Source organism: Polypterus senegalus, chromosome 3, assembly GCF_016835505.1.
Source record: "Polypterus senegalus isolate Bchr_013 chromosome 3, ASM1683550v1, whole genome shotgun sequence".
NCBI classification, from domain to species: Eukaryota; Metazoa; Chordata; class Cladistia; order Polypteriformes; family Polypteridae; genus Polypterus; species Polypterus senegalus.
In genome coordinates, this window is record NC_053156.1 from 28,114,914 (window position 1) to 28,138,682 (window position 23,769).

General features: G+C 40.6%; 1 protein-coding gene across 2 annotated transcripts in view; it reads left to right on the top strand.

Moving 5' to 3' along the window:
* The window catches only part of rapgef3 (Rap guanine nucleotide exchange factor (GEF) 3), a 115,630-nt gene that overhangs the window by 89,043 nt on the left and 2,818 nt on the right, over positions 1-23,769 (top strand). For both annotated transcript variants that reach the window (XM_039746859.1, XM_039746860.1), the window contains exons 13-24: positions 15-165; positions 1,259-1,341; positions 1,526-1,562; positions 5,475-5,553; positions 7,088-7,225; positions 7,306-7,403; positions 10,291-10,416; positions 11,955-12,136; positions 12,249-12,339; positions 12,524-12,574; positions 22,884-22,971; positions 23,668-23,732. In XM_039746859.1, the coding sequence (XP_039602793.1) occupies positions 15-165; positions 1,259-1,341; positions 1,526-1,562; positions 5,475-5,553; positions 7,088-7,225; positions 7,306-7,403; positions 10,291-10,416; positions 11,955-12,136; positions 12,249-12,339; positions 12,524-12,574; positions 22,884-22,971; positions 23,668-23,732 (1,189 nt within the window). The remainder of the gene's footprint in view (positions 1-14; positions 166-1,258; positions 1,342-1,525; positions 1,563-5,474; positions 5,554-7,087; positions 7,226-7,305; positions 7,404-10,290; positions 10,417-11,954; positions 12,137-12,248; positions 12,340-12,523; positions 12,575-22,883; positions 22,972-23,667; positions 23,733-23,769) is intronic.

Sequence of the window (23,769 nt, forward strand, 5' to 3'; positions counted from 1 at the left end):
AACACTCCATTCACCTACCAAGCGGAGCACACTGAAGGGTCCGAGCTGGAGAAGGCAGCATATTCCCTCAACAAGAAGCAGAAGGTCATCCGCCTGGTCAGCCTGTGGGTTGCGCTGTACGGTCAGTTACTGAAGGCAGATGCCATCGCTCTGGACTTTTTAGAGGTAAGCTCAGTTCTGCTGGTGTAGTATGTCATTGTTGTCTGTGTGAAAAGACTGGTTGCAAGATGAGTGTTTACTCTGGACCGCTCTTTTCCTCCCTTCCCATTTTATTACTTTCTGTTTTACATGAAACAATATGAATTTAACTGATTAAACAAGTAAATAAACCCAAATAATAAAGTGCCACTGTGCTGCACTGGTCAGTACAAATGTCTCTCACCTCTATTAGAGTGGCTTCAGATCCCAGCGGAGGTCACTACACATGCAGAGTTTGCAGGTTCTCCCTGTGACTGTGTGCATTTGTCTTCCTCTCACATTTCAAAGGTGGAGAGTTAACTGGCACCTCGAATTCACCCAATATGGGTGTGTGTAATGGGTGGATGCCCCATCTCAAGTTATATCAAGTGCCACAAAGATATTATTCATTGGTGACCCCAACTTCGATAAAGCAGGTTAGAAAATGGTTGGACAGACGGATAGGAGTTTGAGTGGTGTCATTGAGTTGAACCCTCATTTCTGGAGCTGTGTGGCCATCACTAACCACTGTACCCTTCTCACTATTTAGAAAAACTGCTCCTTAGAGCCTTTTCGTGTCCTTTATAGAGGCCTCTGCTTATAAAGTGGTTTCACCATTCTGACTTCTTGCTATCTTCTGACATGAGAGTACTCACTAACTCCTGTAAGAACTTGAGGATAAATGTTTTCTGGCCCTGGTTATATGTTAGATTTCAGCCTGTTTTATCCAAGCTACACTTCTCTCTCTACAGTTGCCAAATCACTCAGTTCCTCCTTAATAGTTCATTTTACAGTGGGGAGGTTATCTACTTCTTTAGTTGTGAAAACCTCTGAAAAATTAAAGTTGAAGGCCTTCACTATTTAACTGTCTGTATATTTTAATGTCCCTTTACTACTCCCGGTGCATTTGCTCTTTGACTGTTCTTGTACTGCTAAAATACTGAAAGAATCTCTTTGGGTTGAACCCGCACTCAGTGAAGAGCGCTTTACAAAAAAATAATGGAATTTAAATGTATTATCCACTTCTTCACATTTGCATTTGAACGTCAGTTCTCTTGGTCTTTACTGTTTCTTTGGACAGGAGCTGGAGAAAGAAGTGATGCACAATTCCCGTCTATCCACCATGCTGAAAGAGCAGCTCCAAGATCGCCGGAGAGTGCGGATGTAGGTCAAAACATTATTTGATGCTCTCCTTTGTCTTTTTTTTTAATGTATCCTTCTTTTGTCCACCTCTCTGATAATGATTATGATCTTTTGACCTTTTGGTGATTAGGATGCTCTCTGCTTCTCACTTCGTCTTCTCTCTTGCCTCCATGTTTTTTACTGTGTCCTGCTTTTTGCTCCTCAGGCTGGAAAATGGACAGCAGACCATTCCACATCCCAAGGTAATTACCCTTTAAACTGGCATCCATAGATGCCACCCATTTCCATTCCTCAAAGCAATCCCAAATGATGATTTTCCAGTGTTAAGGTAGACATCTTCAGATCACTTGGTTGCTCATGTGTAACATTCGCATGGTGAATGGTATGTCGGGTGCATCAGGGCTCAGAATATCTTGGGGTGACAAAATACAATATATGTGTAAGGATTCAGGACCACTTTGAACTTAAGTGTCAGAACAGGAATATCAGTGTCAATAAAAACTGGAGAGTGAAAACAGGAGAAGAGAGTACGAGCTGATCAGGAGTCAAAACAGAACCAGGAGCAGCAGAACCACAATCCCAATTCCAGAACAGTTGGTACAGCATAGAAGATGCTTTTAAAAACAATAAGGATTGATTTGTAAATCCCTTTCACCCTGTGCTATATAGAAAACACTACAACACATGGTTTCATGCTTTACGTTGTGAAGTTAAATATACTGACACGTCAAATCTGGGGCCTGCAACACAAACCCAAAAAGTTGGAAGAGTCGAATGCTTTCCACCGTGTCACGCCACCATTTATTTTAACAACGTGTATAAAGTGCTTGTCCACTAAAGACACAAGTTGGTTAAGCTAATCAAGTGGAAACTTCCTCCATTTATCCATCACGCAGGTCATCATTGTATAGCTCCTAGTTTGCGTTTCATAATACGCCCCACATTCTCAGTCAGAGAAAGGTCAGAACTTCAGGCAGGCTAATCTTGTTCACGCACTCTCTGCTTACACAGCCAGGCACTTGTAATGGTTTGGTCTTGTCCTGCTGGAAAATGCAGAGACATCCCTGGAAAAGACAGCAAGACTGAAAGATACGTATTTTGTAAGTCTCTTTTTGCATTCATGGTGACCTCACAGATGTGCCATTGACACACCAACATACTATAACAGGCACTGGCTTTCGGACCTGATACTGATAACAGTTCGGATGGTCCTTTTCCTTTTTGGCCTGCAGAACACATCAGCTGTTTTATTTTCTAAAAACTATTTGAAATGTTGACTCGTCAGACCACAAAATTTGACTCCACTTTGCTACTCTTCCAGAGAAGTCTGCATCACATCTGGCCAAAATTATGGCTTTGCACAGTAAAGCCATAACTTGCATCTGTGGGTGCAATGGTGAATGATGTTGACTGATGAAGATTTCCCAGAGTATCCCCGAGCCATGTCATGATATCCTTTACAAACACGCAATGGTTTTTAAGACCGTGATGTCTGAGGGCTTAGAGATCACACATATTCAGAAGGGGTTTGGAGCCTTGCCCTTTACACACTGTTGTGATGTAAGATTTTGCATATAACTTCCATCCATCCATTGTCTAACCCGCTGAATCCAAATAGGGTCACGGGGGTCTGCTGGAGCCAATCCCAGCCAACACAGGGCACAAGGCAGGAACCAATCCTGGGCAGGGTGCCAACCCACCACAGGACACACACAAACACACCCACACACCAAGCACACACTAGGGCCAATTTAGAATCACCAATCCACCTAACATGCAAGTCTTTGGAATGTGGGAGGAAACCGGAGCGCCCGGAGGAAACCCACGCAGACACGGGGAGAACATGCAAACTCCACGCAGGGAGGACCCAGGAAGCGAACCCGGGTCTCCTAACTGCGAGGCAGCAGCGCTACCACTGCGCCACCGTGCCGCCTGCATATAACTTAATAAATGTTTTGTATGTCTTTATAATTTAGGCAAAGCAATGTAATTTAGTGTTACTTTGGTGAGAGGCATTCGTGTTTGCCCCAAACGACTAAGTCGCTTTAGCTCTTTGTAATATTACGACAGGATTTGGGGGATGTGTCTTAAACCAGTTTGGTGAGTGTTTCTTTGCTAAAGTCTTTCTACCCCCGCAAGTAGGCGAAGGTGTACTTTAACATATGGTTTGGGGGCAGGTGTTAAGATGTTCTATTTCTCCCAATGGTCTGAGGTATGGCTATTTGGAATTGGCTTGTCTCAGAAGCCTTTAAGTACCATGATGTCCTATTGGCTGTAGGGGTTGGACAGAAAACCCATAAATTTGCTTGCTTTCTCTTACTAACATCTGAAAGAAGCATCTCTTGCTAACCATGAACTGAAGACAACACAATGAAGAGCACAGCTTCAGCCATATTGAACAGACATGTGGCTGAAAGCTGAGCACCAATAATGCCTTAACTAGAGACGTTTTAAGTAACTACAAGTCTGTGTGCCACCTGAACTACATATCACCATTTAATCAGATTATATGGTTGCCAATATTAAAATGTACTTTGCATTTTGTTATTATTTATGAATATTATCAGTAATACAATATTTTATGTGTAACTTAACTCCTGCTTGTCTTTTTACTACATCTAATTGCCTGAGGTTATAGATATAGAAGGGAAGGTGGGGATAAGTTATATACAATAATACCTTATAAGCAGTGGTAAGTCTGTGAGATTAGGCATTCTAAGGCTACATATTAATAATACAATAGGGGAAAGTAGAGCAAAATTTATATTACTCTACCAAGATAAAACACACACCAAGATTCGACTTGATTCCTTGAATATTTTAATTGCATTGTGCATCATAGAGGTTGAAATGTCCAAACTACTACTGATGTGTTTTTGGGGAATTTTGTTGTCAAAGTGATGGATTATGTGCTGGTGCATTTGTTGGAAAACTGGCAGATTGATGATCCTCGACCATCTGTGGTCTTGAAGGACTTTGCTCTTTTTGGAGACTTCTTCTCTACTACAAAATGACTGCCTCACCTGTCTCACACAGAATTATGAGCTTGTCACATCATTTTGACTCTAAACTACCCTTGTCATAAATTTTTTGGAATGTGTTGCAGGCATCAATTTCAGAATGACTATACATCTTAAAGAAAAAATGTAGTTGATGTGGACAAACATGAAACATCTTGTCTTTTATACAGATCACTCCTTTTTGTTTTTATTAGCATTTTCTATACTGTCCTAATGTTTTTACAGACTTGGGTTGTAATTAAAATTGCAGAATCAGAGAAACAACCAGAGGAATTGGGCTCAACTAGTACAGTTGGAGCTATAAAAGGCATTATAAAATCAGTGTCATTAAAATCCAGGAGTCAGAAATCAATTAAAAAAATTATTTAAGCTGGGGAGTCCGTATAGTGAGCAGAGGACTAAAAATCAGTTAGTACTGGCTGTCTTATGAAAGGCACTATAGAAGAATCAGTGTCGGTTAAAGCTCAGTTAAAATTACATTTACGGTTTAGATTGAACTGTAAGTGTGGAGTCAGAAAAGAGAGTGGAAGATAAAAGACAATTAAAAAACAGGATTCATGCACAAGAGCATTAGGAATAGGGTTTATCTCTGTGTGTCAGATCAGCGTCTGGGAGACTGGGGATCAGTTAACACTGGCTAAGACATGAAAGGCACTATAACACAAGTGTCATTTAATGGCTAAATGGGTTACGTCACATTGTGACAGTTAAGGGTTTCATCCCATTATTCCCAGTGACATGCTAGCTGGATTAATTGACAATTTCAGATTGTCCGCTGTGTCAGCGGTCCCTGCTTTGAAATGACCCCTGGACCAGGGCTATTTACAGTTGTATGCCCAAACCTGGCCCCTCTGTAATCCTGAATTACATTTATTGGGTTTAAGAATCCTATGTTATGTTGGAATGAAGGCAAATCAAAGGGGGAAAAATGCAACAATGTGAACTTTCAGGCCATTGTGTGATTAAAAATTGGAAGTGTACAGCCAGGCTGTTATATAATTATCTTAATGGCAACTTAAATAAAGTATACCTTGTCATCTTATGCTTGCCTTTTATACATTTACCTGTAGCTTATGAAGATCCATGTGATTGTGACACCAGTAAAGTAAAATTTAATTATTTCCTCTCGTGTAGGTGCAAGACCACTTAAACTGGTTTGCCAATTTGGAGGAGCGCAGAAGCAACATTAAACCAATCGGAGCTCAGGATATAAGTAGGTTCAGAGAAAGATGCCTGTAAATTTTGTCTTCATCTATGACATCACACAGTTTTCCATGTCTAATTATTATTAGAATGGGGAGAAGGGAGGAGGACTATTAAGTATTAGCTGAAGTGAATTGAAGGGTTTCATGCTACCTGCCAGAATATACACCATGTTTGGTTTATATTGTTATTTTTCCTGAAATCATGTAATTAATATGTGGTGTTCCACCCAAAGATAGATTGGGGTAGATTGGTGACCTAAAGAAAACATAATCAATAATTTAGGTGAAAAAAATAAAATTGTTGGGAAGTCCATACCAAAACATTACATGAAATTGTATTCAAAGAATTCAATATCATATGATAAAAACAAGGAATACTAAGTTGTAATTTCACAGAAGCATTTTTATATCCATTATCTTGGAAGCAATAGTGCAAAACTTTCTATTTTGTTAGTGATGTGATGAACATCCACATTAGTTGAATAACTCATTTGGTGAAAAATGGCAGCATTTAGCATTTAACAGAGCAGGGCAGCTAATTGTTTCTAAAAAGCAGAGACAAGTTCAGAAGGGAGATAAGCAGGGCCTTGAAACATATGTTAACCTATAAAGACTTATTAAGGCATCAGTAAGGTAATTAATGAGTAATGAAACTGGAAGCATCTTCTTCAGTAAGCCTGTGAAAGAACAGGTTATTTAAAAAAGAAATTTAGTTCAGAGGGAGATGCATCAAATAACATTTAATCCATAATCACATATCCATAAAATAATTTGCAAGCAGCACCCAACATTTTAATAGACTTATCTATAGACATGTAGTATCTTGTTACATTCGATGGATCTCAAGCTTAGCCATTAGAAGGAAAATTTAATTCATATCAACTGAACAAAGTTAACAATATTCTGGATCAGCGACCTGAGGTGCATGTTCTTGAGGGACAAGAGACTTGTTGCTAAAAAGATGTTTTGATTTATGGAATTAGCAGGTCACCACTGTTTAAGAGAATGGAATGCTAACCATATTGCCCAACCTTTCACATCTCCAACAAATACATTTTGAGGCATAGTTAGTAGGTTTTCAATTTCCAAAAAGTTTTGAACTTTGTTTGATTTTCTGACAAACAAGTTTTGTTTTACATATTAGGATTTGTTTTTTGGGCTTATTGATTTTCCTAGTTTTTACCTTAGCCTGTTTCAGATTACGATTTCATCATTTTTCTTCCCAGTTCTTCCTATAATATCTATCAGCCTTTTCTACGCTGATTTTCTTTTCTGCTTTTCATAAAGTATTTATTTTATGAGTATTCTAAATGTTATTCAAACTGGATATTCTGGCTAAAGATGTTAATTGGTGACTTTAAACTGGCCCGATGCTGTATGTTGATGTGTTGTGTGCAAGTGCTTTGGCACTGTCTGGTTCTTGTGCCAGAAGCATCTAGGTAGGCTTTGACTCCCCTCAACCTTAAAACTGGATCAAGTAAGTTCAGAAGAGTTGTTTTCATCTCATTTTACTGACAAATGTTTTTGTTTTTCTTTTCATAGTTCGATATCAGATTTTTAAACCAGATCACTCCTCTGTCACATTATTACTTCCTGTGAATGCTCCAGTGAAAGAGATCTTGTCTGCTCTCCAAGCTTCAAATGGCAACATGATACTAGTGAGGATGAATTCAGCTGGAGGTGGGTGCTTTGAAGGTTAGGGGTTCTGCTCCTACTTTCCCAGTTCAAATAAGATCTATTCTTGTCTTGTTTATCCTCAGAAAAACACCAACTGAAGCTGGATACCAGCAGTGTGTTCACATCCTTGGGGGTCAATGAGCGTCTTTTTGCCTGCTCATCCGAGGAAGTGGAAAAATTGGTAAGCAGATGTTCTCTTTTACGATGAGAGCCACCTAAGGAGAAAACCAGTGGGAATCTGTCTAAAACGTTTGAGGCGGGTGTTGACAAAAGTCAACATAAAGGATGGAAGGCTAAGCATCCTGAAGAGTTATCTAGAATGCATTATTGTTGTTGTTCACTGGACTGCAGCAAAGATGCTAACTTGAACTGAGCCTGCATTAGTTTTATGTAGAGCACAGCATAATGTACAGCCAGTTGCTCACGTCAAATAAAAATATTCTCTGTACTGTAGAAGATGTTGTTGCATATTGTTGATGTCTCAGATTTTGCACAGATTTAACTGTTTTGTTTGGTTCTGGCAGAAGACGTCTTTAATTCCTGTTTTCTGACTTTTGTTTTGTTCTCTCTATCTTTGATTCCTTGGTTTAGTAAAAGATCATTTTGACCTCACGTTAACAAAATTGGCACAAATCTTGTCAAACATTCATCTCCAGGGGCCTCATTTATGAAGCTTGTATACACATGAAAAGAGGCTTGAAATGTGTGTGTGCAACTTTCACACAAACATGGGGATTTATAATTGAAAACTTGACTGGGGAACATGTGTATGTTTAGGGCAACTCTGAGCCAGGCATACCCAACACCTCAGAGAAACTGGGATATAACAACACCCTTGATAAAGTAGGGAAATACAGGCAAACCAGCTAAATGACGACTTGCATACAATATTATAATATAATAATAATAATAATAATAATAATAATAATAATATGATATAACATAATAATGGTTTGGTGATATTAGTTATTATCACCGAGCCATTATTTTAATATGTATTAATGTGACAAATATATTATCAAAAGTGATGAATATAATGTACTAGCAAAACACCCGCGCTTCGCAGCGGCGAAGTACTGCATTAAAATTTTTATTAAGAAGAAAATTAAACCCTTTTAAACTGAGGGAAAATATGCCAATAATTATTTGTTAAGAATCTCTTTGTATACCATGTTGTCAGTTCGGCCCTCCGGTTGTAATATGACCAAGCTGTGCGCTGAGTTTACTCTTGAGCATGCAACTTACAGTTGGCCATGTGAACAGTAATCTTGTCTCAAATCTCACAGCTTGGATTGCTGCTGTCATAATCGGTTTGAGTTTCATGGTTTGTTTCAATTACGACAGTATTTGCAGGATTTGTTGTGTTGAAGTGACATTCGGCATTTGTCAAGCGTTGTAAGCACACAACCAGTTTCATCGATAAAATCACATCCAGCTTTTGAGAGTTTAAACATTCATAAACATGAAAGTGTCCACTACTGAAATCGTCACCTGTGAATCTAAGATGTTTAAGAGGCATTGGCGGTTGTCGAAAGGTGTAAAATATTTGACCATTTCGGTACACTTGAAAGCGACAACCGAACAATTCAGCGGCAGCCATCAACTCACATGCAGAACTATAGGTGAAGGGCTTAAGCATTTCACTCGTCTAGTGCTCCTGTGTAGTATAATTATCTCCTGTACCGTCATCAGTCCACACCTTGAACCTGTTCCAGTCATTCAATACATAAGACACAATGTTCCTCTGGATATCAAGAGTGAGCCTGATATGGCCGTGCAATATGTAACAAAGAGAATGGAAAAGGTAGGTGGTATCTCCGGGCATGGAAACCACTCGGTAAGTGACAGTTCTTTGATCGATAGAATTTCTTGAAGATGGGCCCATAAGTAACAAAGACTGTTGAAAAATTCAATATGGCGGCTGACAGTGGCGTCATACCACCGAAATAAGCAGCATACATTGGTTTCGGTTAGCTAAGGGAAGCCACCTACCAAATTTCGTGAAGATGGGGCCGTAAATAAGAAAGTTCAACATGGCGGACGTTGTTGACCGTTATGACCGTTACGCGTAGAACTTCGAAATGAAACCTGCTTAATTGTTTTAAGTAAGCTGTAAGGAATGAGCCTGCCAAATTTCAGCCTTCTACCTACACGGGAAGTTGGAGAATTAGTGACGTTGGAAAGTTCAATATGGCGGCTGACAGTGGCGTCATACCACCGAAATAAGTATGTACATTGGTTTCGGTTAGCGTAGGGAAGCCGCCTTCCAAATTTCGTGAAGATAGGGCCATGAATAAGAAAGTTCAATATGGCGGACGTTGTCGACGGTTATGACCGTTACGCGTAGAATTTCGAAATGAAACCTGCTTAACTTTTTTAAGTAAGCTGTAAGGAATGGGCCTGCCAAATTTCAGCCTTCTACCTACACGGGAAGTTGGAGAATTAGTGACGTGTGGAAAATTCAATATGGCGGCGACAATGGCGTCATACCACGAAATAAGTACATTACATCGGTTTTGGCTAGCGCCGGAAGCCACCTACCAAATTTCGTGAAGATGGGGTCAGCCTTCTACCTACACGGGAAGTTTGAAAATTGGTGACGTTGGAAAATTCAATATGGCGGCCGACACTGGCGGCATACCACCGAAAAAAGTACGTACATCAGTTTTGGTTAGCGCAGGGAAGCCGCCTACCAAATTTCGTGAAGACGGGGCCATAAATAAGAAAGTTCAACATGGCGGACGTTGTCGACCGTTATCGACCGTTATGACCGTTACGTGTAGAATTTTGAAATGAAACCTGCTTACCTTTTGTAAGTAAGCTGTAAGGAATGAGCCTGCCAAATTTCAGCCTTCTACCTACACGGGAAGTTGGAGAATTAGTGATGAGTCAGTCAGTCAGTCAGTCAGTGAGGGCTTTGCCTTTTATTAGTATAGATTTCAGTACAACCCTTCATAGATTCATATATCTGAAAGAGGATTTTCCACTTGGTTCCATTCTAACTGTAACAGCATAATTAATATGATAACTTAATAATTTTGTTGTGTCCTGTCTTTCTATTTGAGTAGATGCCTCTGCCGGAACAACTGGGCCCCAGTATGAGCAGTATGGATTTGCTGGAGCAGATCAGCTCAAAAGATATCGCTTACCAGATGAACGAATATAACTGGGAGCTCTATAGCTGTGTGCACCTGGTAAGTGTAGAAAATCTCACCTTTCTTGACAAACATTTCAGTAACACTACAAGACAAGTAGTTGGTTCATTAGTTGTATGAAGGGTGTTCTCATTTTTCAAAATGATTGCAACATCATAACTGTAACCCTGGTATCGGCCTAGTTGCTCTTCTCTGGACATTCTCTAGCACTGCTATGTCCTTTTTTTTTTCGGAATAGTTTGGGTATTACCTTGTGGTCATGTAGGCACAGTACATAGAAAGAAAAGGCTGTGTGCTCTGTGATTACTCTCTCAGGTGGGCATTAGCATATCATACTCTCTTGGACCAATAGCGTGAGTTTTCTGCATTCGACTTATACAAACAACATTATAAAATACCGGAAATTATACGGTAAAATCAAGCCCTGACTTATACGCAGGAGAACGTAAATGCGAGTATAAACAGTATTTGTCCAGTCTGTGTTATATATCTGAATGAAGTTGAATCTTTTTGCATGGAAATTTCTTGAAGAATAAGTGTGCCAAATATTACCCACGTTGGTCCACTGGGAGCCGAGTGGTCAAATAAGGGCATACAGGCAGAGACACAGACATGACAACAGCAGTAGGTGCTTTTTATATGCAAACACCTCTACAAAAAACTTTCATGCATTGAATCCTGCTAAACATCTTTGATAGTTTCCTGCTCAGCCCATAAAGAAACACCTGTGAATTCTCAGCCGTTCACAAGTGAAGACATCTCTTCCTTGGGACTTCCTGATTGTTCTATCAAGTGTGATAAGCTGCAGTTGGTACTCATGATGTTTTACTTGGTTAAAAGCATATGAAGTGAATCTCATTGTGATTGATAAGCAGGTGATGTGATACCTGAAATATACTTGAAGAGATTAACAACTTTATCCATACATCCAGCCATCCAGACACCCATCCATTTTCAGAGTGCTTATCAACTTTGGGGTCACATGTTTAACTACTTGAGTTAACTATTGTGGACCACTGGGGCATGTTACATCTGCCCTATCCTGACACAGACAGGCAGACACAAGTCACAATCCCACACACACGTTTAATTTACAGCTGGGGAGCGCTTTTCTCTGCTCCCCACAGCACAGTACAAACAGCACCACAACACAACACAGTCCTTCCTTCAGTTGTCAATTCCCAGTCCTTCTGCCTCCACTCCTCCCTCGCAAGGTTTATCCCACTTCCTCCCGGCTCTGACTCCCCAAATGGAGTGAGGCGGCTCTTTTTATGATGGCCCTTGGAGTGTTCTACGTGGCTTATTAATTGGACCTGGAATCACTCCCTGGTGTGGTGAGAGCCTAATGAAGGGCTCTGCAGCTCCCCCTTGGTGACCCCCATGGAGCCCAACAGGGCTGTCCCAAACTCCAACTCCCAGCATACCTTGCAGGAATCCATGGTGCCACAGCCACCCAAGAGAGCTGCCCTCTAGCGTCCCGGAGCAGGTATTGCCTTGCTGGTGCTCTCTCCCCCAGTCCTTCCATACAGTTGGCCGCCCATCACACTGTTAAATGTTTTCTTCTATCTCTCCTCCAGGTCGAGTTTGTGTACTACATATTCGGATGTCACCGTTTCCAAGGGGTCACGACCGCCAACCTAGAACGCTTTGTGAGGCATTTTAATGAAGTTCAGTATTGGGTGGTCACAGAAGTATGTCTCTGCTCTGACCCGACCAAACGAGTCCAACTGCTGAAGAAGATCATCAAGATTGCCATTATGTGAGTCATAATTATCTTGCTTATAAACAGAAAGGAATCTTGATAGACTGTTGAAATGCTGTGTTTATATTTTTTTAACTCGCATGTTACTCTTCTAATTATACTTTTTCAGCCTCAAGGAACAGAAAAACCTGAATTTGTTTTTTGCTGTCATGTTTGGGTTGAGCAACACTGCAGTTCAGAGACTTGGCAAAACATGGGAGGTGAGCAGGGCAAGAGGAAGTACTTCACTTACTGAAAGCAAAGTTCTCTGCTTGTAAAAACAGAAGGTTTGCTCTAGCAGTCTGAAAAACCGAAATGTTGCAGGCCTTTACTTTATTCCAAAGTTGATCGGTTAAAATTGAGATGGGTCATGCTTTGTTTTGTTTTTATTTGTTGTCTTTTCAGAGGCTTCCAAATAAAATGAGAAGAATCTACTCCACTTATGAAAGATTGCTAGTAAGTTTTAATAATTTCAATATTTATAAATCTCTAGAAGACACATACATAGAGTTACGACTTGAAATGTTTTCATATTCAAATATGTTGTGGCAGAACGGTGGTGCAGTGGTAGCACTGCTGCCTCGCAGTTAGGAGACCCGTGTTCGCTTCCCGGGTCCTCCCTGCGTGGAGTTTGCATGTTCTCCCTGTGTCTGTGTTGGTTTCCTCCGGGTATTCCGGTTTCATCCTACAGTCTAAAGACATGCAGGTTAGGTGGATTGGCGATTCTAAATTGGCCCTAGTGTGTGCTTGGTGTGTTTGTGTGTGTCCTGCGGTGGGTTGGCACCCTGCCCGGGATTGGTTCCTGCCTTGTGCCCTGTGTTGGCTAGGAATGGCTCCAGCAGACCCCCGTGACCCTGTGTTTGGATTCAGCGGGTTGGAAAATGGATGGATGGAATATGTTGTTTCAGTTTTTTTCTTTCACGTTTCCTATGTACAGCAAATGCTGTATAAATAACATTCTGTACGTGTCCACTTCACCATTTACACAACCCAGTATTGTCCTGGATAAACCATCATATTTCTCATTTGATCTCAAACATAAGAATATCAAAATTTTACAAATGACAAGAGGCCACTCAAGCTTTTCTGCTTATGTAATGTTAAGACCTTAATAACATCAAGTCAAGTTTAGAAGGTCCCTAAAATCCTACTTGGTCTCTTAATCCAAGTGTCTGTGGTTCTCTGTGTAAATAAAAACTCCCTAATGTTTATGAGAAATTTCCCCTTCACAAGTGTCCCCGTATTCTTGATGAGCTCATTTTAAAGTCACCATCTCAATCCACTGGACTAATTCCCTTCATAATTTTAAACACTTCAGTCAGGTCTCCTCTTCATCTTCTTTTGCTTAAACTGTAAAGGCTCAGCTCTTTTAATCTTTCCTCCTAACTCATCCCCTGTAGCCCTGGAATTAGCCTAGTCGCTCTTCTCTGGACCTTTTCTAGCGCTGCTATGTCCTTTTTGTAGCCTGCAGACCAAAACATCATTGTCTGCCAGTTGATAATGTCGAGGCCTTCTGTGATGATATAACGGATTCCAAATTATCTGCCAATCTACCTGTCTTGATATCATCTGCAAACTTAACCAGCTTTCGTTCCAAAACTCTGCTCGCAACCCGATTTGGTCGTGACCCAAAGTAATTTCCCCCATAGGATTGTATGTAAATACAATTAATCCATTACATACCATACAAGCTGTATGTAAATATATATTTTTTAAAGATTTGCAAGCACAAAAATAGTTAATGATACCATAGAATGCACAGTGTAATAGTAAACTAAATGTAAAATCATTGAATAACACTGAGAAAACCTTAAACAACAGAGAAAACTAACACTATAAGAGTTCATGCTACAGCCTTACGAACCGATCGCTGTAAACACTTTTTTTAATAAGTTTTAAGCACAGGGAAAAAATGAACATTTGAAAAAGCCGTAATTTATACAAAAACTAACCGTAAACAACCAAGAAAACTAACCTTGCATGAGTCGAGTTCTGGCATGAAGGAAGTGAGCAGGAAGCTGGGTGGAGAGGAAATTACAGTTTTGAGGTAAAGTCTCTCTGCGCGATGCACGTCTGACCGAGAAAAATGTACTGTACAGGGAGAGACTGAACATGTGTGGAAATCATTGGCACGCACGGACTGGTAGGGAAACGAAATAGAGCACAAACACAACGAATGCACAGGGAGAGACTGAACACATGTGGAAATCATTGGCGCACAGACTGGTAGGGAAACGAAATAGAGCACAAACACAACGAATGCACAGGGAGAGACTGAACACATGTGGAAATCATTGGCGCATACGAACTGGTAGGGAAACTGGCTTGTTCGTCACCCGAGTGTGTGGTCGTGAACAGATGCAAAACTTTGGCTAACTTTTTGGTCGTAACCCGATTTGTACGTGGTCAGAGACGTTCGTGACCCGAGGTTCCACTGTGTATATATAACACATGTGAAGTAAATGATATGGTCATAGCTATGCAGAACTAGAGTCACAAAATAGTGGTGTTTTATCTTGGTAGAGTAATATATATATTGCTCTACTGTCCCCTATTGTATTATTAATATGTAGCCTTAGAATGCCTAATCTCACAAATTTACCACTGTATATGTTATCCCCACCTTCCCTTCTATATCTATAACCTCAGGCAATTAGATGTAGTAAAAAGACAAGCAGGAGTTAAGTTACACATAAAATAACGTATTACTGATAATATTCATAAATAATAACAAAATGCAAAGTGAATTTGAATATTGGCAACCATACAACCTGATAAAATGGTGGTGTGTAATTCAGGTGGCACACAGACTTGCAGTTACTTAAAATGTCTCTAGTTAAGGCATCGTTGGTGCTCAGCTTTCAGCCACATGTCTGTTCAATATGGCTGCTGAGCTGTGCTCTTCATTGTGTTGTCTTCATCATCACATGTTAGCAAGAGAGATGCTTCTTCATCATATGTTGGTTAGAGAGAGAGAATGTGGTTGAGCAAGCAAATTTATAGGTTTTGTGTCCAACACCTCCAGCCAATCCAGACAGCCATATCTCATACCAATGGGAGAAATAGTACATTTTAACACCTGCAACCCCCCAAGACCATATGTTAAGGTAACCTGGCTTTGTGTGGGGGATGAGAAAAAGGGCAAACACGAATACCACTCACCAAAGTAACACTAAATTACATTGGTTTGCCTAAATTATAAATAAAGACATACAAAACATTTATCAAGTTATATGCAAAATCTCACATCACAACACTCCACTCCACATGTTTTGTACAATGTCTTTATAAACAATGTCTTTAAATTGTTTCAAGAGTCTGATGCATAACTTGTGCATTGATTTGCAGTATTTGCTCTCCCAGTGTTAAAAGTTGTCCGTGACCATTTGTCCATTACATATCTTCTTTATTTCAAAGACAATCTGAAGAACTTGGAAGCACTCCTGATGACTTGTATCTGCTCCGGCTTGCTTCAGCTGTTTCTTTAACTTTCTGCAGTCTACATATGTCATCAGATTTGATGGTTCAAAATGAGACAAGTCCACACCTTCCACTAAACTAGCCCACTACAATTTAGTCTATTGTGTGAATTTTAATCTGTACTTGTTTTGTGTCTAACTGCAAATTAGACCCTTGTCCCAAACTATCTGTTTAAGCATATGCAGCTGTACAATTAACATCAAAATTTGAAAGGTAACATGCCACAGGTGCCAGTACAACCACTTCTGCCCAAGTGAGAACACATGTGCCACTGCATAAACTGTTCAAAACCAATATTTGTGGCCCCTCTGCACACATTTGGGGTTGACTTAGTTGCCTCTTGTGCTTTCCTACCCATGGTGCAACTCTTGACTGCCATCAGCCTTTACCAGTATAGGCTGGCATCAACACAATGAGACATCAAAGCTATGCAACTCTCATCATTCCCCCCGTAGGCCACCCCTAGAGTTGTTTGCTCACCATATGCATACTCATTGTGCTAAACACCTCGGTTCAGAATTGGCCCACTGGTCCTGTGCCTGTACCACAGCCGACAATCTCAGCAGGGCTTCCATATTTTCCCAATTAGACTATACCTAAACATCGGAACCCATATGACTTTGCAAATGTACCAGCTGCACCTGCTTTCCTGAAAAGTTCACCAATTTGCTCAGTATACCTTTTCTTTTTTTTAATTATTCCACTTAATTAATTAATACCCAGAATGTATACTTTATGAGCCCAAAATGAATCCCCTTATTTTGGCATTCCTAACTGGTTTGTTCAGTTTCCAAATATAAATTTGCTGAAGTATTGAACAAACCTTTCCTTTTAGACTATAGCTATTGTGACTAGTCCTATTATTGCATGACTTGTGGACTTGTTACTCACTTAAACCCCAGTAAGTGTCTTTTTCTTGCTGTCTCTTCAGTTCTTCATGTCTTTGTCTTTGCTTGTTGTCTTTGTTGTCTTTTCCTCTTTCTTTTTTCATTCTGCTATGTAGGCAGGTCTGCAAAATGGAAGGTGACAAAGCAGTTTCTGTCCATCTCATTTTTCTTGGTTAACCTGGTGCCAAAACTCAAACTTTGCTTCCAGGCATTCATTGGAACAGCTTGGCACTAGTGCCACTGCCACTCCAATGTGCCAATGGTAACCCAATCTCCTGCATGGATTTTACTCTGCTAATTGCCTTCACTATTTATTACCTGCACCAAACCAAAGTCCATAAAACCTTACAATAGAAGTAGCACTATTGCAAAAGGCCAGAAAATTGAAACAAAAATAACTATTTTCCCTTTCCTGTCTTCCTGCACTATCCTTCTATTTTTTTCCGTTGCCTGTGTGTCCTTTTTTTATTGTATGGTAACTGCTACCTGAAAATGTGGGCTAAAACTTCTCCAGAATCCAAGTGCTAAATCCAGCATCTCTAAAACTGACCTGTGTTCTTTACTAAAGACCAGCTCACTTTTCTCCATTTTATTGCATGGAGATTCATAGGCTGTCTTTTTAAACAACTGGTCAGTCAAGGTTTCGAATCACTAAACCTAAGTGTGTGCTTTTTAATTACTGCTGGCCCTACCTAGCACAGTTGTTAGGACCTTCACACCCCTGTGCATTCCTGGCTTGATGGCTAACCTTGTAAAACTTCCTGCTGCACCATCCCCCATCCTTTGTTCTTTGGCTTGTCCTGTTTCATTCAAACCAACTCCTAAACTGGTGCACTTTCTTTCCAACTCAGCCATTCTTGCACTAGCACATTCAGACCTTTCACACACAAGCACTTGAATTCCTTTCATTTCCATTGTTCTTTGTTTAAATTCCACACTTTCTTTACTCAGTATCCTTAAGCCAATATCCAGTTCATGCCCTCTAGTCAACAATTGCCATTCACACTCACCAGCTCTCTGCCTTCTATCTGATCTCTTTGTACTAAATCAAATTTCATTGCAGCACTGGCTACCTTTCCTAACAGTGGTGAAATATCTATCAGTGTAGCATGCTCTTTAAATACTGGACAGGCCTCAGAATTACCTGGAGATTGTGGTGCAGTGGAGAATAAAGGAAGAAAACACCCTTGCTGTTTTCCCTTCCTTTCATCTCTCTCCTTTTCCTCACACTCACATTCCCACTCTTTATCTGAGCACTCATCTGTCTCATGTAAGTCACCCACCCATGTTTTAGGGTTCCAGTCCAATCTGGTTACTATTGCCCTTACTTTCACCTTGGGTGGTTTTCGCTCTTTGTTTCCCCAGCTTTCTGCACTTTCCACTTCAGCAGTGGGTGTTCTACATGCTAACACTTCACAATTATCACACCAGCTGTTACATCTTTCAAAGCTCTCACACAACATTCCATAATTTTCACTTTCATTCACTTTTTTTTTCTTCCTCATCATGATCTTCCTTATTACCAATAATACAAGCTAGTAAACCTCTTATAACAGCAGCTGTCTTCTTTAAACCTGATCTCTGTTTTCTTGCTTTTAATCCTTCCAGCCCCCTTCCATTTTGTGGCACACTCAGCTCAGCTTCTGCTTTCTCTACCTGAACTACAGGTTTCCTAGCTTTAGCCTGCTTCCTCTGCCACTCCACTGGAAGATGGCTGACTTTAAAATGAACTTAGGCATTTCTGAATCTACAATATACTCTAATACAATTTGCCAAATTCGCTTTGGGTTGGCCTACTTTTGCCCCTGTAAGCAAACATACACGTACATACACAAAGATCCTAAATGAATAAGTACCGTATGAATGACGAATGCATGTCCCATCACTCCCTAGCACTTTAACCACTTAAATGCCATATGAATGACGCATGCATCTTTCACCACTCCCTAGCACTTTAATTAGGGACTCACTACCACCAGCACTAACAAACATGCGGGTGTCCTCTTGACACACATGAAGTCTCTACACTTTGTTGGTTATATTCCATTCAGCAACCAAACAATGTTTTACTTCCACCGCATTTGTACACTGGGTGCCCTAAAATTCACATACATAAACAAACACATACATCAAAACAGTATTTGCAAACAGGGTGCAAAACTTGGTTACCCAAAATCCTGCCGACTACGCCAATTGTTTTATCTTGGTAGAGTAATATATATATTGCTCTACTTTCCCCTATTGTATTATTAATATGTAGCCTTAGAATGCCTAATCTCACAGACTTACCACTGTATATAACTTATCCCCACCTTCCCTTCTATATCTATAACCTCAGGCAATTAGATGTAGTAAAAAGACAAGCAGGAGTTAAGTTACACATAAAATAATGTATTACTGATAATATTCATAAATAATAACAAAATGCAAAGTACATTTGAATATTGGCAACCATACAACCTGATAAAATGGTGATGTGTAATTCAGGTGGCACACAGACTTGTAGTTACTTAAAATGTCTCTAGTTAAGGCATCGTTGGTGCTCAGCTTTCAGCCACATGTCTGTTCAATATGGCTGCTGAGCTGTGCTCTTCATTGTGTTGTCTTCATCATCACAGGTTAGCAAGAGAGATGCTTCTTCATCATATGTTGGTTAGAGAGAGAGAATGTGGTTGAGCAAGCAAATTTATAGGTTTTGTGTCCAACACCTCCAGCCAATCCAGACAGCCATATCTCAGGCCAATGGGAGAAATAGTACATTTTAACACCTGCAACCCCCCAAGACCATATGTTAAGGTAACCTGGCTTTGTGTGGGGAGTGAGACAAAGACTTTAGCAAAGAAATACTCATTAAACTGGTTTAAGACACATCCCCTCAAATCCTGTCATAAAATTACAAACAGACAGTCGAAAAAAGGTGGGGGGGCGGTCGAGGCAAACACGAATACCTCTCACCAAGGTAGCACTAAATTACATTTGTTTGCCTAAATTATAAATAAAGACATACAAAACATTTATCAAGTTATATGCAAAATCCCATATCACAACAAGTGGCAAGCATCCCAGTCCTGGAATAACAAACTGGCAGAATATTAATCAAGTATTGTAAGTTTTACAAGAACAAGTGTACAAAATGTAAAATACAAGCTATTAGTGAACTTAACTAAATTTCTGTCTTGGAGAACCCTTAATCCATAGCTAATAGCACTGTGTCTAGTTTATTGCTTACTGTCACTATCTGCATTGCATTTCTATGTCTTACATCAGTCGATGCTTTCCAAAAGCTGGAGTACTCTTGTTCCTATGTCTTTTGATGGTGTATCAGATGCTTTGTCACTTAATACCAAGGCTGTAAGCTTGCCGCACCCACCACACAACGAACCACCTGGATTCCTATAGGTGACACATCAGCACCACTATGGAACAGTGTGAGGTTTTTAATGGTGGCTGGAGTGCCAGTCCTGCCACCAACCCCCAAATAGTCCCTGATGTAGATTAACGTCATACCCAGGGTGAAGTAATCGCAGGTCAAGAGCCTTGCTCAAGGGCCCAACAGAGTAGAGTCATTTCTGGTGTTTACGGGACTCGAACTGGCAACTTCCCATTTGCTGGTGCAGATCCTAAGCCTCAGAGCCACCACTCCACCCCTTACCAAGGGGTTCTGTGAATTGTTTTTCTGATCCTTACATAAAAATTAAACAAAACAAAAAATTAAAAAAAAAACACATAAGGGAAAGTTCATTTAACTGATTGACTCCTGATTGTCTTACAGTTATGGCTCCAAGGGAATTTACTTTAACCTCTGCCAACCAGGAATTTTAATGAAAGTATAACTAGCAATGAGCTCTTTTCCTGAAAGAACATAATGTTTGCACATTATCACAAAAAAAAAGACCCCCAAATTGCTCACAACTGCTGGACAACATATTAGGTGTATGGGAGTCACACCTGCTTCTGACTTTGTAAACACTGGATGCCAGCTGAGTGCTGTTGGCAGGAGGTGGCAGTCACTGAATAACATAGAGGACTTAAGTAAACTCGGTGTCTTTTGGTCACTGGCCTCTTTACAATAACAGGAAAAGTGTATTACTGTATATGTGTGAGATTAATATTTATTTTTCACTATGCCTTTTGTTTTAGGCATTCCAACAGGGACACTGTGCTATGAAAATTGGCACCATCCCTTGTATAAAACATACAATCAAGGTCCTTAAGAAATCCCTGCGCATATTCTGAAAAGAGTACCCCAAAGTTCTGGCTAAATTGCCCACCATGACCTTGTCTATTCTGAACCCCCTAATCATCCCTAATTGTCTGTCTATCTTAGCCCTTCACCAGCTAATAGCTAATGGGTGGTGAGCGAACATGTGCAAAAATGGCCACTTTCACATTATTCAGGGAGGTGGCTGAAGTAGTTTCCCACTGTCTATGTCAAGCTCTTTAAGTAGGTTAGAAATGTGCTATATAAATAGAATTATTATTCTTGTTACACCTGTTGTAATGAAAAAGCACAAACAAGCATGAAGAGTTGGGGCACCCACAGGCAAAACTCCTATAACTGAAAGAAAACACAAAGTATAAACATGTCAACCAACAGCTTCCAAGACATGAACCTCAAGAGTGACTCCTCCAAGATGGTTGACACTTCCTGTTAAGTACAGGCCAGGCAGCAAGAGGGGTGTTCAGGGGGAAGAAAACCAGAAGTGGCATCAGTGGTGGTAGGGCTGTCAATCATCCGGTCTGTAGCAAGAGGAAGAGAAGAAGTGTTACTAAACAGCACCACCTTGTGGATTGGCAAGGACTTACCACCGGCAGAGCCTGTTAGCTGTCTCCAAGGTGCAAAGTGTGTGACATTGTGTAGAATTTCCCTTTTCCCACAGTGTCCTCACACATGTGGTACAGTTGATTGGAGTCACTCACTTCACATATATACACACTGGTGTGCGTCTGTGTCTGCCTTCCAAATGACCAGGATGATTCCTTCCTGGCACAAGCAGCTGTCTAATCAAACTTTGCTTCCCATTATCTAGACCAGAGGTCCTCAACTCTGGTCCTGGAGGGGAGTTTTCATTGTAACCCCTTTCTTAATTAGTGACCTGTTTTTGCTGCTGATTAACTTCTTTTGAATTCATTTTAATTGACTTGCCCTTGAAGACTCCAACCCCTTGTTTCCTTTTACTTGATTAGCAGCCAAACAATAATGAGATAAAAAAAGCAGGACCAGCAAACTGTGTCCACCATACAATATCTGAAAATAAAGAAAGATGAAGGTCTCAGGAATGCTGATCTGCTCAGGTTCTCAAAACCTTTTATCAAAGATGTCTGTTATTACACAATGAGAGCAGCAACAAGCCATGGACTTAAAGAATGAGCTTAATTTATAACAAGAGCCAAATTAAGCAACTGGTTGGAGTGAAATTGGTTGGAGTTTGAGGTCCTGACTTAGTTGGTCTTCTGTTGGCTCACTCACTCACATTTCGTTTCTGTTTGGGTGCCATTTCAGGAAAGACATTAAGCAATTCCCAGGAATGATGAAGAGATTCAGGGGAACAAATCTTAAAAAACAAGTCAATTAAAATTCATTCAAAAGAAGTTAATTAACAGCAAAACAGGGCACTAATTAACTCTTTGACTGCTGATAATTTTTCTAAAAAACATAATTTTCTGAAAAGCAATGGTTTCACACAGAAATCAACATAAAATGTCTGTTGCTGCATGCTGTGGCTGCCAGTTTGCCAAGAATATGCGGCAGGCTTGCTGCCAGGCTCTTTTCGCGTGGCTGGGGCAGCAGCAGGGTAGCGGTCATGGTTGCAGTGCAATGCAATCTGGATTCTACCTCTTATCATTGTTAAGTGGTAGTCCTCCCAGTCGCACAGTGCCATAGGCGTGTCAGCTACATGAACCTGTTCAGCACCACAATTACCAGTCAGCTGAAGCTGAAACCTTACATTCATTTTCCATCACTTGTATCAAAATCAGAGTCCAACAAGTCATAGTCCAGTTCAGAAATAATAGGCAAAACATTGTCCATGGAGCATTTTCCTTTATTATGTCGGTGCCATTTTTGCTGTTGTTTGCGCCTTGCTACTCGCACGAGGACAGAAAATCTCGGTCAAACCAATGAAACTAACTTTCCTTCTAGCAACGAGAGTCCAACTAAAACATAACAGTTGGTTTTGTCACAGTTTTACAATTGATTACCATCGTCAACTCCTCCTTTTGACAAAAGTTGACATCTGCTCTGAAAGAGTTAAGAACAGGGTTAGAATGAAAACCTGCAGACACTTCGGCCCTCCAGGACTGGAGCTGGGGACTCCTGATCTAGACAATTTAGAAAATGGATGGTGGGACCAAGATGGGGTTGCATTGTGTAACTGATTTCCATGTCTTTTCCACAGGACCCTTCCCGAAATCACAGGACCTACAGATTGGCAGTCAGCAAGCTTAACCCTCCCTATGTCCCGTTTATTCCTCTACTGCTTAAAGGTACCTCAGAAGACTCCTAAATTCTTTGACAGTAGCATCTAAGAAATGGCTGACATAAGCTTACGTAAAGGTCTGTAATAGATATGTGGAGTATGCTACCAAATGGTCTGGTAGACGGTAGCACCTTGCAGACCTTTAAATCATCACTTGATATTTTGTAAAGGTTAGGTGAATTAGGATGGATTGACTATTCTGAGGGGGTGGCACTATGGCGCAGTGGTAGCACTGCTGCCTCACAGTTAGGAGATACGGGTTCACTTCCCGGGTCCTCCCTGTGTGGAGTTTGCATGTTCTCCCCGTGTCTGCATGGGTTTCCTTCAGGTGCTCCAGTTTCCTCCCACAGTCCAAAGACATGCAGGTTAGATGCATTGGTGATTCTAAATTGTCCCTGGTGTGTGTGCTTGGTGTGTGGGTGTGTGCCCTATGGTGGGCTGACACCCTGCCCAGGGTTTGTTTCCTGCCTTGCGTCCTGTGTTGGATGGGATTGGCTCAGGCAGACCCCCGTGACCCTGTAGTTAGGTTATAGCGGGTTCGATAATGGATAGATTGACTATTCTGAGCTTGGTGCCCTCAAAGTTGTCCTGATGTGACTTCTTTCATTCTTGAAATATTTGGTTAAAAAAAATCCACAGTATGCTTAATTCCTGTGCAATTTATTTTCCTTTTAATTCACTGCCTCTCGTTTTTCTCCCAAAGACATAACCTTCATTCATGAAGGCAACAAAACAAATATCGAGAACCTGGTCAACTTTGAGAAAATGGTGAGATGCCCTTCCTTGAAAATGCTTTCTAATAAAA